This window comes from Podarcis erhardii, assembly GCF_964252035.2.
Source record: "Podarcis erhardii genome assembly, chromosome: 11".
Classification (NCBI taxonomy): Eukaryota; Metazoa; Chordata; class Lepidosauria; order Squamata; family Lacertidae; genus Podarcis; species Podarcis erhardii.
The window spans coordinates 20,477,005-20,490,179 of record NC_138501.1 but is presented as its reverse complement, the minus strand read 5'-3'; the positions used below and the strand labels follow the sequence as shown (position 1 = coordinate 20,490,179).

Genomic DNA, 13,175 nt, shown 5'->3' with positions numbered 1-13,175 from the left:
ATACCTTGGGTTGAATATGCTTCATGTTGAGCGCGTTCGAGTTGCGATGCGCAGCAACCCGGAAATAATGGAGTGTGTTACTTCCCAGTTTCGCTGCTCGCGCATGCGCAGACACTCAAAATGACGTCGCGCGCATGCGCATAAGCGGCGAAAAGCGACGCGTGTGTGCGCAGAGGTTCCGTCGCTAGTTATGTTTGCTTCTGGATGCAAACGGGGCTCTGGAACTGATCCCATTCACATCCCGAGGTACCACTGTATCATTATTTATTAAATTTGTTGGTCACTTTTTTGCCACGGCAATTCAAAGTGACTTATAGTATTTTAAGCAAAGTACAATACTAACATACATATATTAAAGTCAGCGTAAAGGGTAGGTGGACGATCTAAGCCAGGGATAGTCAACTTTTTTATACCTATCACCCACTAATGCATCTTTCTTGATGGTAAAATTTCCTTGCCACCCACCAATGCTTGATGGAAGGAAGATTCAGCTTGTGCCATAAAACCCCCTACCCACTAGTGGGCGGTAGGGACCAGGTTGACGACCCCTGATCTAAACAATAATTCTGTCTGTGGGTTTTTTAATTACATTAAAACATTGCACCCATGTGAAAAGGCCATAGATAGTTTAAAGCCAAAGGAATGATTAAAAAGGAATGGTTTTGTCAGGCACCTAAAGATACAGAACAATGTGCTGAATTAGGGGGATTTGTGGGCAGAAATGTGTACATCAGGCAAAACGGTATTCAGAAATCTGTTTATTAGGAGAAATTCACACTAAAATGCTGGTGAATTTTCATGAGGATTTAAAACAAAAATGCAAATAAATGAGAAGCAGATATGTGAAGAACCGAAGACCAAAAAATAAATAAATGAAACTGACAGAAAATGAAAGATACAACCATCCCTATTCACCATCCCCCACAACTTATCTCAAGTGCATAATTCATAACTTAATGGCTTAGTCCAAGTTGATTGACTATCTCTAACGAAGAAGGAAAAATAGTTCTACAGCTGTTTCTTAATTCCCTTGTACTCCCCCCCCCATTCCCTTTAATAAAGTTCTAGCTGCAGCCTCACAGGCTTTTAAATTAGAAAGACAGATATAACACATTAGAACATTCCCAACACTAATCAAAGGTGCTCTGTTTTAAACTACATCCTAAGATAGCCTTACAAATGAGTCTGATCTAATAGTCTTCAGACAAACGACAACAACTGTAGTGAGAAACAGCAGAGCTGCAGCAGAACCTCACAATTTTATGAAACCTCTCCAGTCTTTCTTCCTCACTTGCAAGCTTGATGATTTTTCTGTTCCCTGTGGCAGCCCTCCGAGCGAGTTCGGTTGATTTCACTTCCTTGCATTTGATAGTGCTAGTGAAAGGGACAAAGTTCTTACCCAGCTCTCTGATTACAGCCCTATCCTCCCTCCAAAAGCTGGGCTGCCTTCTATACAGGCATATCTTCGTCTGTGTCTACTAAGGAGGGGGAACATCACAACTGTCACTGCCAACGGATTTGGCAGGATCATTCAATTCAAGGGAAATGCAGATGGGACGTGTTTAGTAGGACTGTTTGGATACGCTCCCAAACCCCTGCTCCCCTTCAACTCTGCTGAGACTTAAGTTTCCTGGCTGCCTCAAAAAGATAAACATGAAAATTGTATGTATCGAGGTCAGATGCACTGCAAAGACATTGATTTTTTTTCATAACATTTCTGAAGTTTCACAGTGGTGGCGGCAAAGCTTTTTAGAAGCAGCCTTTAAAATCAAGCATACATATATTTGTCTCAGCTTTTATGACAGATGTCATCGACATTGCTATGTGGGTAGATCATTTAAGATGCACACAACTATTAGAGGAAAAAGGAAGGTTAATAATAGGCTTTTCGTGCAGTATGTATCTTGTTAAGATGCAGAAGAAAAGGATGAAAAGTTCATCTCAGCGTTGACAAGGAGAGCAAGGGACCTGTTACCTTACCAAAAATGAAAGACAAAGAGCATGTAAAGGGCATTTTGACCCACTTATCCATGGACTATACGTCCACAAGCAAAATATTAAGATGGACTGGAAAAAACAATAATGACCTTTCACTTGCAATGACTGTATTCCTGTATTATGCACAAAATCAAGCTCAACACATAAAAATAAATGTGTGCTTTGGACTACATATGGGAAGAATTAACATGATTAATTGTCTCTTCGTAGACTTCATTTGAACTATCCCAAACAAAAACTAACCCCAAATCTATTTAGAACAAAAATGAGATATAATGTTTTCTACTGACCTGGATATATATCCTGATTACTGCAGTGAAGCCTGATCTAAGGGTCAAACAAGACTAAATAAAATGCAGCTATAAGGGAATCCCAATTAGATGAGAGCACTGATTCTCAACCCTAATGTTTGGTCCAAAATTCTGCCTAACCAGAAAGGCAAAAGGAGCTGTCCAAGATTCAGAGATCAAGAGGTCATGGATAGCAGGGGAACTGTCCAGCAAAGAGTTGCAAGCAGCATAACACGAGATGTTGTTTTAGCACTGGCTTGCTTGGCATCAATTGAGATTTATAACTGGCTCTGCTATCCAAACCATTCCTGGAATGTCATCGGAGCACATGAGGAATCTGCCATCCTCTGGATTAAGCCTTACGAATGAGAGCTGCCAGATAGGAATGATGCTGCCTCTGTTCCTGAGCATCTTGGTGTCAGGAGTGCGTGCAGGATCCAGGCCCTGTGAGCAGTAGGGCTTTGCAGGACTGGGGCCTTCCTAAGTTTGTTCTGAAGAGACAAGGCGCAGCCGCACAGGTGAGGCCGATTGGTAACTCACAGCACCTGATGGCAAGAGCCGGGAAGGGATATAAGGTCAGCATTTCCCTTTGGCTCTTTGCCACAGCAACATGCTTCCTGATCCTCGGACCTTGGCTTCTTGACTCCCTGCCTCCTGATCCTCGGACCCTTGACTTTGTGACTCCTTGCTTCCTGACCCTCGGACCCTTGGCTTCTTGACTCCCGGCTCTTTGAACCTCGGACTCCTGGCTTCCTGACTCCCTGACTCCTGGTTTCTGGACTCTCATCCCTGCTCCCACCCCACCATCTTGCCCCTGGTCCCGACGTCCTCAACCGGGACTTGGATCACTCGTAAACCAGACCGTGACACTTGGCATGCCTGTAGCCATGAGTGAATAGGTTCCATTGAATCGATGGTATCCTTGAGATCAGCCTCTTCCTAGCTGATGTGGTGTATGTGTGCTTGTAACCTCTGTGAACTCCTCTCGAACCCCATAAGTACTTGGGCTGACAACAGCTCTTTTTCCTCAGAGGTTTCATTTACTTCTGGACTGATTTTTGCCAGGAAGGTGGTGACACACAAAAGGGAAAGAGGTATTCAACTCTTTCACCCTACACCAGCAAAATCATTCCTTTCTCCCAAAGTTGCTATTTACCCCCAAAGGAAAGGGTTGACCAACATGATTTTCCTGCACAACAAGTAGGTTATTCCCAAGCCAAAGGTCTAGCAAACAGGGTTTTTACCCTGACTTGCAAATAACTAAATTGCACATACCAGCAAGAATAACTTTGCTAAATCAATCCCAGTTTTTGCCACGGCTACAGCAGAGTGGGTGTTCACAGAGCAGGGTTGGGAAATATTTAGTGCTATGGCAGTCTGAATGTACCTAAATGAGGTTTCTGAGGTAGTCACTGCACTCTTATTGACTACAGTGTAGGTAACAAGGAGCTGATAATTTATCCTAGATTGATTTTCTCAGGTTAGCTTGGCTTCCAAATTCTTGTTGCAAATCTATCCAGGTCACAGAAAATGTCTATATCTTACCACAGAAGTGGCACATTTCTAGTACGATTACTGCACTTTTCATGTTCACGGCACACAAAGATATTGTAGCATTTACCTGTGCAAACGAGTATTTTCTGATTAAAGGAAGAATGCCTGGGAAGGTATCAGGAAATGTGCACTTTGGAGAAAAGGTGCTTAGGTACACTGAGGTCCAGCTCTGAGGGCCTTCTGGCGGTTCCCTCACTGCGAGAAGTGAGGTTACAGGGAACCAGGCAGAAGGCCTTCCCGGTAGTGGCACCTGCCCTGTGGAACACCCTCCCATCAGATGTCAAGGAAATCAACAACCATGTGACTTTTAGAAGACATCTGAAGGCAGCCCTGTTTAGGGAAGTTTTTAATGTATGATGTTTTATCGTTTTATCGTATTATCATTATCATCATCATCATCATTAATTCTGTTGGCAGCATTCCAGAGTGGCTGGGGAAACCCGGGCAGATGGGCGGGGTATAATAAATTAATATTATTACTATGTCAAATCACACATTATAGAGTTCATTTAGGATATGATGGACTCAGTTTCAATACATGCTACTTAAAACTAGTTTTTGTCAAGTTGATCAACTATTAGAATGGCTGTGTTGAAGTGACGGGAAATAATAGATGAAGTCTGGGGTTCTCCTTCTTTAATTTATTCTGCCCATTGCCCTTTCTGCTTCATAACCCAGGAAGTCCTTCTCATCTGTGTGGTGCCACCTCTCTCTCCCTCCCCGTTCCCCAGCTACCTCTTCCATGTAACTCAACAACCCACACCAACAACTGAAAGAAGTCTAAAATAGAACTGCATTCACTTGTATTTATTCCTTCCTTGTTAGCCTGACCTTTCCCCATACCTCCTCTATCCTGATTGCTCTGTACCCTAATCTATCCCTTCCATTCCTTGTTCCTCTATTATCTCCCTGCACAGACAAAATTTAAATTGTAATTTCCTTGTGATATTGGCTTTGAGGGGCGGCTATGCCATGTTGTATTCTTGCATGTTTACTGCAGGTGCTAAATAAATAAATTATCCATAAAAGCGGGGGTGGAGAAACTTCCCTAAAGTATTTTCACAAGCAAATGCAAGCACTGTTATTGGCCTACACTTTAGGATACCTAAAGGCTTTGAATAGCCAAATGAAATATAACATTACAGAAGTATCCAAGAAATGGGCTTCCATGGAAGACCTCAAGCTGTGACTGCTGAAGCCCAGCATAATCCTACATAAACAGTCTATGAGTAATCTCACATTTCCTTCTTACCATAGTCAAATTGCACGAACCCTTAATGAAGCAAACAGCACCACTTGACATGGCCACTATACCACTTCCCCTCACTCAGCAGGTTTCAAGCATGTATCCCTTCCATTTCCATTGCTCATTATGCTTTCAAGTGCCATCATATCACTTAACACATGTGAACAAAGTAAATTGCCAAACTTGGCTTAGTGCTTCGGTAATGAATGGCTCTTTACTGCCATGTTACTGAATGAATCGAATTTTGTCATTCCACATCTAGTATTACTGACTTTAACACATGCACATTTCCACACTATATAGAAGTTGCTGATAACATAATTGTGCATCTGAACTTCAGCTTCAGTCCAGATGTCACTGTTACTGCAATCCTAAAAATAAAAATAGAGACAAGTAGTATCAAAAGTGAGCCTTTGTCTTGAAATCACAGGTGTTGAAGTCCCTATTTTTTAGCCTTCCATAAGCTAAAATGACTTTCTGAATATCACATCTTCTTTATCAATAATGTGCCATGGATATTACAAAAAAACAGATTGATTGTGATCCCAGATGACTCTGTGCCAGTGCTCATCTAGTTTAAAATAAACTTTCTTATGGCTTAAACCAATTTCCCCCCCCTAAGTAGTAAACTTTACTTCAAGATTGGATCGTTGCCTGTGATCTTGTACAAATCTCATAGGATATTTGAGAAGCTGCTCCTTCTCCTACCCACCCACCGCATCCCAGTAACTTAAGATATGTAGCTGAATGTTTTTTCACAGTGCCAACACCCCTGCAGTAACTCATAGTTTGTTTACTCAGATGGCACCCAAGAGAGAACTGCAAGATGACAGCTAGACCAGTTCCACAGCTAAAGTTGACTACAGACAAATCATATCGTTTTCCAAACATACTGATCCCAGCTGATCATCTAACAAATGCTTTAACTTTATCCTGTAAAATAAATTGTACCATCAGCTGTGCATTAAAATGCTTGGACTTTTCTTTCTGTCTGGGTAGCGCTAGTAAACATTGTAAATTTCCTGTTCAATTAATGCGTGCTTGAGATTTGTTAAGTATGTAAAAGCATGGAGAGGATTTTCTGTTGTTCCAGAAGACATGACACACCAACTTTTCATGTTACTTAAGGGCACATTTTAAAGTGGTTAATTAGAAGTTATTATGTTCCTACTGAAAGGAGCATGGGCTGTAATTTGAATATTCCTTTGATCATAAGTATATTTATTTAGAAACAAGCCCCATTAAATCCCTAGTAAGTGTGTTCAATATTGTAATATTAATTTCCAACAAGACCAATACCTTTTTACTATAATCCTGAAATTTGGAGCACTTTTTTAAAAATGTATTTTTATCATTATAATTACAAGTAATATGTAGACCAAAGGTATATATACAACACAGTATTTACATTTAACAGACGAAAAATGAAAGCCATTGTTCATAATTCATGTGGTATGATACATCAGGAAATTTCTCAGCTTCTTCTGGTTTAAAAGTTCTATAGTCAACCTTTCTTATAATAAGACATTGTTCTGGAACTTTCTGAAGGAGGAACTACCACTCATAAATGCATAGGTGACAATTAGGTGTTTCAGTGCAAATGCAGTAACTTTACTCATTTATATGAGATCAACTGAAACATGATGCTTTAAGGATACAGCTCCTTATGTCTACATACACTCAACATGAAGGAGGAAATTTGAATCTTTGGTACTTACGGTCATCAGGTGAAGAGCGGTAGCTCAAGAGATCTAGTAAACCTGCCCCTCTTAATCTTTTGTCACCTTTATGTTCCTTGACACAATCACAGAATCCAAGAAAAGCCGTTTTTTGCAAATCTGCACTAGTGCCATGTAAACAGACTTCTTTGAGTAGATTGGTATATATGTATCCCACAGGCCAAAGCCAGCATGAGAAGTTTCCCTTGTAGATCTTTTTCTGTAGAAGGAAATGTGAAATTTCTATCATGTACCCACTCAGTGACACCAAGATTACATTTCTAAAGAAAGGAAGGAACTACATATATCCAGGAACATGGCTGAACAGTGGTAGATAGACATTTAAACAATCAAATACATTTTATGCATCAGGCAGATAAATGCACTGCAATTTTTACAGTGCACCTCTCAGCTGAGTTCTATACATGCTTACTCAGATAAACCTATCGTGTTCAATGGGGCTTATTCCCAAGTAAGTATTACAAGTGGCTTCCTCTGTTGAACATATCAGACACTGCTGGTGTTTCAGGCTACAGATTTCAGGTTTATTCGACTAGAACAGCTGGTTGCTTAGTCAGTTGCCCAACCGGGAATACTGGCGCCAACATAAACTTCACAGACAAACAGTAAAGAAAATACCAGTAAATGCTTTGCTTCTATTCCATTTAGGGTTTTCAACACATTCCCTCCCTGCATCTAAATTAGCTTGGGTGTTACCTGCTTCTGAAGAGGCAGAGAGCTTGAAATAAAATCTCTCACTAGGTCCATTAAAACTCTCAGGCAGGACATGTTTAATTTGGCAGTCTCTCCAAGGACCATCAGGCCCAACACTGATTCCAACCTAGATGTTTCAGGATAGGAAAGAAAAACATTAGTCCAAATTAGAAGAATAAATTGATATTTTTTCCCAACGGGAAAACTATATTCGCATTAGGATTAGTTGTTTTCAGTGTTTACTCCCAACTACTTTTTATTCATAAATGCTAACTTCTTTCGGAGAGGTACCAGTAACATGAACACATGGAGTGTGTTTTCATGTGGCATAGCTTCTGCTAAATTGGGTCTCGGATACCTGCATTAAATGTAAAGACTTAGATTGCCAGACCAAGGGTTCTTTTCCATAGAGGCCACTCCACTTCATCAGAGCTTGCCAAGAGCCAGTGTGGTGTGATGCTTTGAGTGTTAGACTAGGACCACTCAGCTAAGAAGCTCACTGGGAAAACTTGGGCCGGTCACTATCTCTTAGCCTAGGTTAAATGTAAAGGACCCCTGGATGGTTAAGTCCAGTCAAAGGCAACTATGGGGTTGCAGCGCTCATCTTGCTTTCAGGCTGAGGGAGCCAGTGTTTGTCCACAGACAGCTTTTCCAGGTCATGTGGCGAGCATGATTTAACGATTTTTGGTGCAACGGGACACCGTGACGGAAGCCAGAGAGCACAGAAACACCGTTTACTTTCCCGTCACAGTGGTACCTATTTATCTACTTGCACTAGCGTGCTTTCGAACTGCTAGGTTGGCAGAACACGGGCGGCGCTGTGGTCTAAACCACTGAGCCTCTTGAGCTAGCCGATCAGAAGGTCAGCGGTTCAAATCACCGCAACAGAGTGAGCTCCCATTGCTCTGTCCCAGCTCCAGCCTATACTGGAGAAACAAGTATGTCACCTTCAGCTCCTTGGATAACAGATGGAGTATGAATGAATGAATGAATGAATGAATGAAGAGCAATATTACAAAACCTATTAGGAAGAGTAGGGCAAAACATTTTTTAAAAAACTGTAGGAGATGGATGCTTGCTTAATGGAGTAAGTGAGTTCATAGCCTCGAAAAAAGAAAAAAAGTGGGACTGGGACAAGTAATTCAAAATGGTGTATGGATGACCCTTGCTCCTATATCCCCACTGGTGAAACTTAGGCACACCAAAGGTTATGAAATCTGGCATTTGGAGTTGTTGGTGCTTGTTGGGGGCAAGAAGTGATATTTATCAGCTACTCCAGTTAGACGTTTGAGCACTGGTAAAAAGTAATTCACCCACAATCAGACAGCGATGCAAGGTGAGGTTGTTTGGGTGGAGTAGTGGTAAAGTAGTGCTCCAATGAGAAAAAGGCAGCATCTAGAAAAAGATCTCAATTTCAGTGTATCATTTAATTTCATGTGGCATTTTAGTTGGTCCTTTCCCTCCAAAGATAGGATTATATAGAAGTGCTTCTGTACTCTAAAATGTTGGTAACAACATCTCACCAAGCCACTTAGATGGGGTAAGTTTCCACTGAAATAAAAAAAAATATATATAGCATATGCACAAATTCTTCCAGATGAACTACCTCACTGGCTCTATTTAACTATGATATTGTTCCTAAAGACTCGACGGTTAGGGCACTGCTGTATCTGAACCATTTGTGTTTTGTTCAAAAAAACAGAAACTTAACACTGTGAGGGATAAACCAGTTATGTCACAACAGAAGGATTTTGGTTCATTCATATCATGGTACAAGTGTAAATGCCTGCCATACTGGAATATTCTATCTAAAACTTTATTGGATAGCATCATGTTTTGCAAAACTGTACTGACAAAAGATAGACTCCATCACAAGTATTTGTGGGCTTTTGCTGCAAGCAGGTAGTTTAGTAGGGCTAAACTGCCTTATTATCAAGCCAGCGTCTGGCTGGTTTTTCTTAGGAATAAAATGGTGGACTGCATTAATCTCTGGTCTGATCCAACTCTCAATAATCTTGTTTATTTTTCACTTCTGTCTATTTGCTCCATTTTACTTACTGTGTGCCTAATGCTATTTTTTAATTAGTGTGATGTGGCAGTCATATAGACACTAGAGCCAATGGAAAACATTAGGTTAAATATCTATGAACCCTAATACTATTCATGTGATGACAGAGGAGTTATCTAGCTAATTAGATGGGAAGTAAAGTGAGGATGTGCCATAATTAAATGAATAATTGTATAATCAAAAGTTAGTGCTCACTGAGAAGAACACAGGAGAAGGTGACCAGTAGGACATTGGTGGGATCAATGCTATTACATTTAATTCCGCCTGTCCATTAGGGAGAAACTACACACCAAGCTAATAAATTCACAAAACATCAGCAAAGATTGACTTAATAGAAAGACTATTCACATAATACATATTTTAGTCATTTGGTAATAAGGTCAGAGTTTGGGGGGAGAGCTATTATAAGGAATGAGGGAAAGGGAAAATCAGCAAATGTAATTATGATTTTAGAATGCAATATAAGAAAAGCAGATTGCATAATACCGAGCTATGTTCTAGATGCTATGGTTTGGTTTCCATCTGTTTCTGTATTGATAACATTATAAAGTATGGTTGGTGCCAGAACCCTTTGGAGCTAACCAGGGGCTCTTGGCTCTGTGAGCAGCTGCCCTGTGTGGTGAGCCATCAGAAGTGTGAGGTGGAACACCTTTCAAGTTGGTGAAGAGTTCTGGTGCTATGGAGTGGCCCAGAAGATTCAGGCTGCCCAATGACCTCTCCTAGGCAAGGGCTGAGACTTTGCCTGAACAATAACAGTCTGCCAGCCTCACCTTTGTTTCAGTGTGTTCCCTTCTGACTGCTGACACTCAGCAACAGAGTACTCTTCAGCCAACCGTGCTGCAGAGGGCAGGCTCAAGGGGCTTTTATAGGCTGACAGCTGACCAGAGACAGCCTGCAGGCAATGCCCAGCCAGTCTGCAGGGCACTGCTCAACCAGCAGGGCCTCTGGTTGGCCCAGTTGAAGCTGGCATTGGGTGGGGAATCCCCACACCTTGATTCTGCCAGGCCCTAGCTGCTGGGGATGGTGGACAGGGGTAAGGTCCACAACCACCACCCACCCGAGAAGGGGTGAGCGGCCATTCGTTTCACGTATAAGCGCCCCACCCACCAGTTCAATCCCCGGTAAGGGCAGGCTTTAGTCTCCACCCTAGTTGGAGGGAACCACACATTCTAGAAGCAAAGTGTAGCCTAGGTAAAGGTAAAGGGACCCCTGACCATTAGGTCCAGTCGTGGACGACTCTGGGGTTGCAGCGCTCATCTTGCTTTATTGGCCGAGGGAGCCAGTATACAGCTTCCGGGTCATGTGGCCAGCATGACTAAGCCGCTTCTAGTGAACCAGAGCAGTGCACAGAAACGCCGTTTACCTTCCCACCGGAACAGTACCTATTTATCTACTTGGACTTTGACGTGCTTTTGAACTGCTAGGTTGGCAGGAGCTGGGACCGAGCAACGGGAGCTCACCCCGTCACGGGGATTCGAACCACCGACCTTCTGATTGGCAAGTCCTAGGCTCTGTGGTTTAACCCACAGCGCCACCCGCGTCCCTCATTCCCTGGTACTGTCAGTTAAAAGATCACAGGTAGCAGTGCTTGGAAGCTCTGGAAAGCTGCCAAGAGTCAAGTACAGTATTAGAGGCTGGAGATGCCAATGGTCTTATTAAAGATGGGGCCAAAGAAGTTGCCCCAGTTCCATATCTTTGTACTCATGGCAGATGCTTGGTTTTGCTTATATAAGTGTTAGAATATCTAATTTGCTCTTAAGGCAGTTCCTGGCAAATTTTATGTGACCAGTAGGCTGCAGGATATGAAAATTATAATTTGTCAAAGTTATGTAACAACATTTAAATAACTAAGTACAACATTTACTAAAATTAATTGGCTAGATCAATTTTTCCATGCCTTTGGTTTCTTTTTGAAACTTTGGCCTTTGCAAACTTTAAAAGCTGCAGATTTTTTAAATAAAAAAGTCAAACGAGTATTTATAAAAACTGCAGGTGGCAAGAACATTCTAAATGAGGCCTGGAAACACAGTGTAAAACTAAACCAGGTCAGCAATACAGACAACTTCCCTCCCATTGACTGCAATATGAGGTAGAAAAATAAAATAAAGATTGGATCCTTCCAAGCTGGGGACCATTTGGGCATTTCACAGACATAACTACAGTGGAAAGCGGGGCACCAATAGTTCTCTACTACAGTGATTCACCCACAATTTTCCTCACTGACCACTTGAAAATCCCTGAGGGTCTCGGCTCACAGCTTTATGTTTTTCTACCCGCTGGAGCAATTGTAATGCACTGTGCTAGATGCATTATGCTTTTTAATTATATCTTTTACTGCTTCTTTTATTTCTTATATATCATAGTTTATTGTATTGCAATATGAATTTCATAAAATTCAAACTGGCATGTACAATGTAAGAAATAAAAGAAGCAATATAAATACAATTAAAAATCAATATAAATATTTAATGCACTGGATGTGCCGTCACCTGTCTTCAACCACAAATCCACAGACACACAAAAGACCACATGAATGAAGCTTGTACTACTGTTTGAGAACCCCTGGACAAAAAACAACAACTAAGATTTATTTAATCAGGTGACGGGCCATATATGAGAATTTTCTTCAGATATCCATATTTTGAACATTAAACTCAAATCTTAATGGATAATGTAAGCTACAGCCAATCCGAATCATGTAAGTCTTGTAACAAACAATGGTCTGTGGTATTTATAAAACAGAACTCTTTCTAACATACATTTTTTTGGTTTCAAATTTAAAAAAAACCCGAGATACAGTAATATAGTTGTACAGAAGTGTCATCAAAACATCGACAGAGCATAGCAGTAATGCATGACTTTAATAAAATTATACAAAATACTGTGCATTAGCTAAGTTAATGATTCTTAAGCAAACAATAGATAAGTTGTCTACTCCTGCAAAATGGCATTAAAGCTATGTTCAAGGGGATGTCTTGGGTTTCACAAAATCATGACATTATGAAGAATAAAGCTGATCTGTAAATATCCAATTTGCACGTTAATTCTAGGGACAGCTGCCTTCAAAAATCTCGTCAGGCCAAAGAAAATGCAGATGGTATTCTTTATTGCTATGACATTATCTGCAACCCTAAAATGGCCTCTTTCTAAATGACTTTCAGTTCCATTTTGCTAGTTTACCCCAAGGCTACCTCTGTGATATATGAATAAAAATGATTCATCAATGTCAACAACCTTATGTCAAACTATTGGTTCTTTGGCAACATTTTCTCTTCATTCAGACTTAGTTATATGGCTGAGAATCCAGGGGGGAAAATGTCCTTTCAGAAAAAGTAACCAGATCTCATTAGCTCACATATAGACTTAAGAAAGGAATGTTTTAGAAATAACAGAACTCTGACTGTGTGAAGAAATGAAAAATGATTCCAGGAGGGCTTGCTGACAACAATGTAAGGCACTGGATATATGATACAGCTTTAGCCAATGTCCTGGAAAATGTAACAAGCGACACAAAAATGTTGTATCATATCCCCCTGAAAAGCTCTTAGAACCAGCTGAAAAACACTCATCAAATTCTAAGAGAGAAT

The 13,175-nt window shown here is 40.9% G+C and overlaps 1 protein-coding gene across 5 annotated transcripts in view; it reads right to left on the bottom strand.

Annotated features, from left to right (window-relative positions):
• Positions 1 to 13,175, bottom strand: part of TMEM232 (transmembrane protein 232) — a 149,855-nt gene that overhangs the window by 84,261 nt on the left and 52,419 nt on the right. For all 5 annotated transcript variants that reach the window (XM_081880441.1, XM_081880440.1, XM_081880437.1 and 2 more), the window contains 2 exons: positions 7,524 to 7,647; positions 6,807 to 7,026 (listed from right to left, as the gene is read on the bottom strand). In XM_081880441.1, coding sequence (XP_081736567.1) covers positions 6,807 to 7,026; positions 7,524 to 7,647 — 344 coding nt within the window. The remainder of the gene's footprint in view (positions 1 to 6,806; positions 7,027 to 7,523; positions 7,648 to 13,175) is intronic.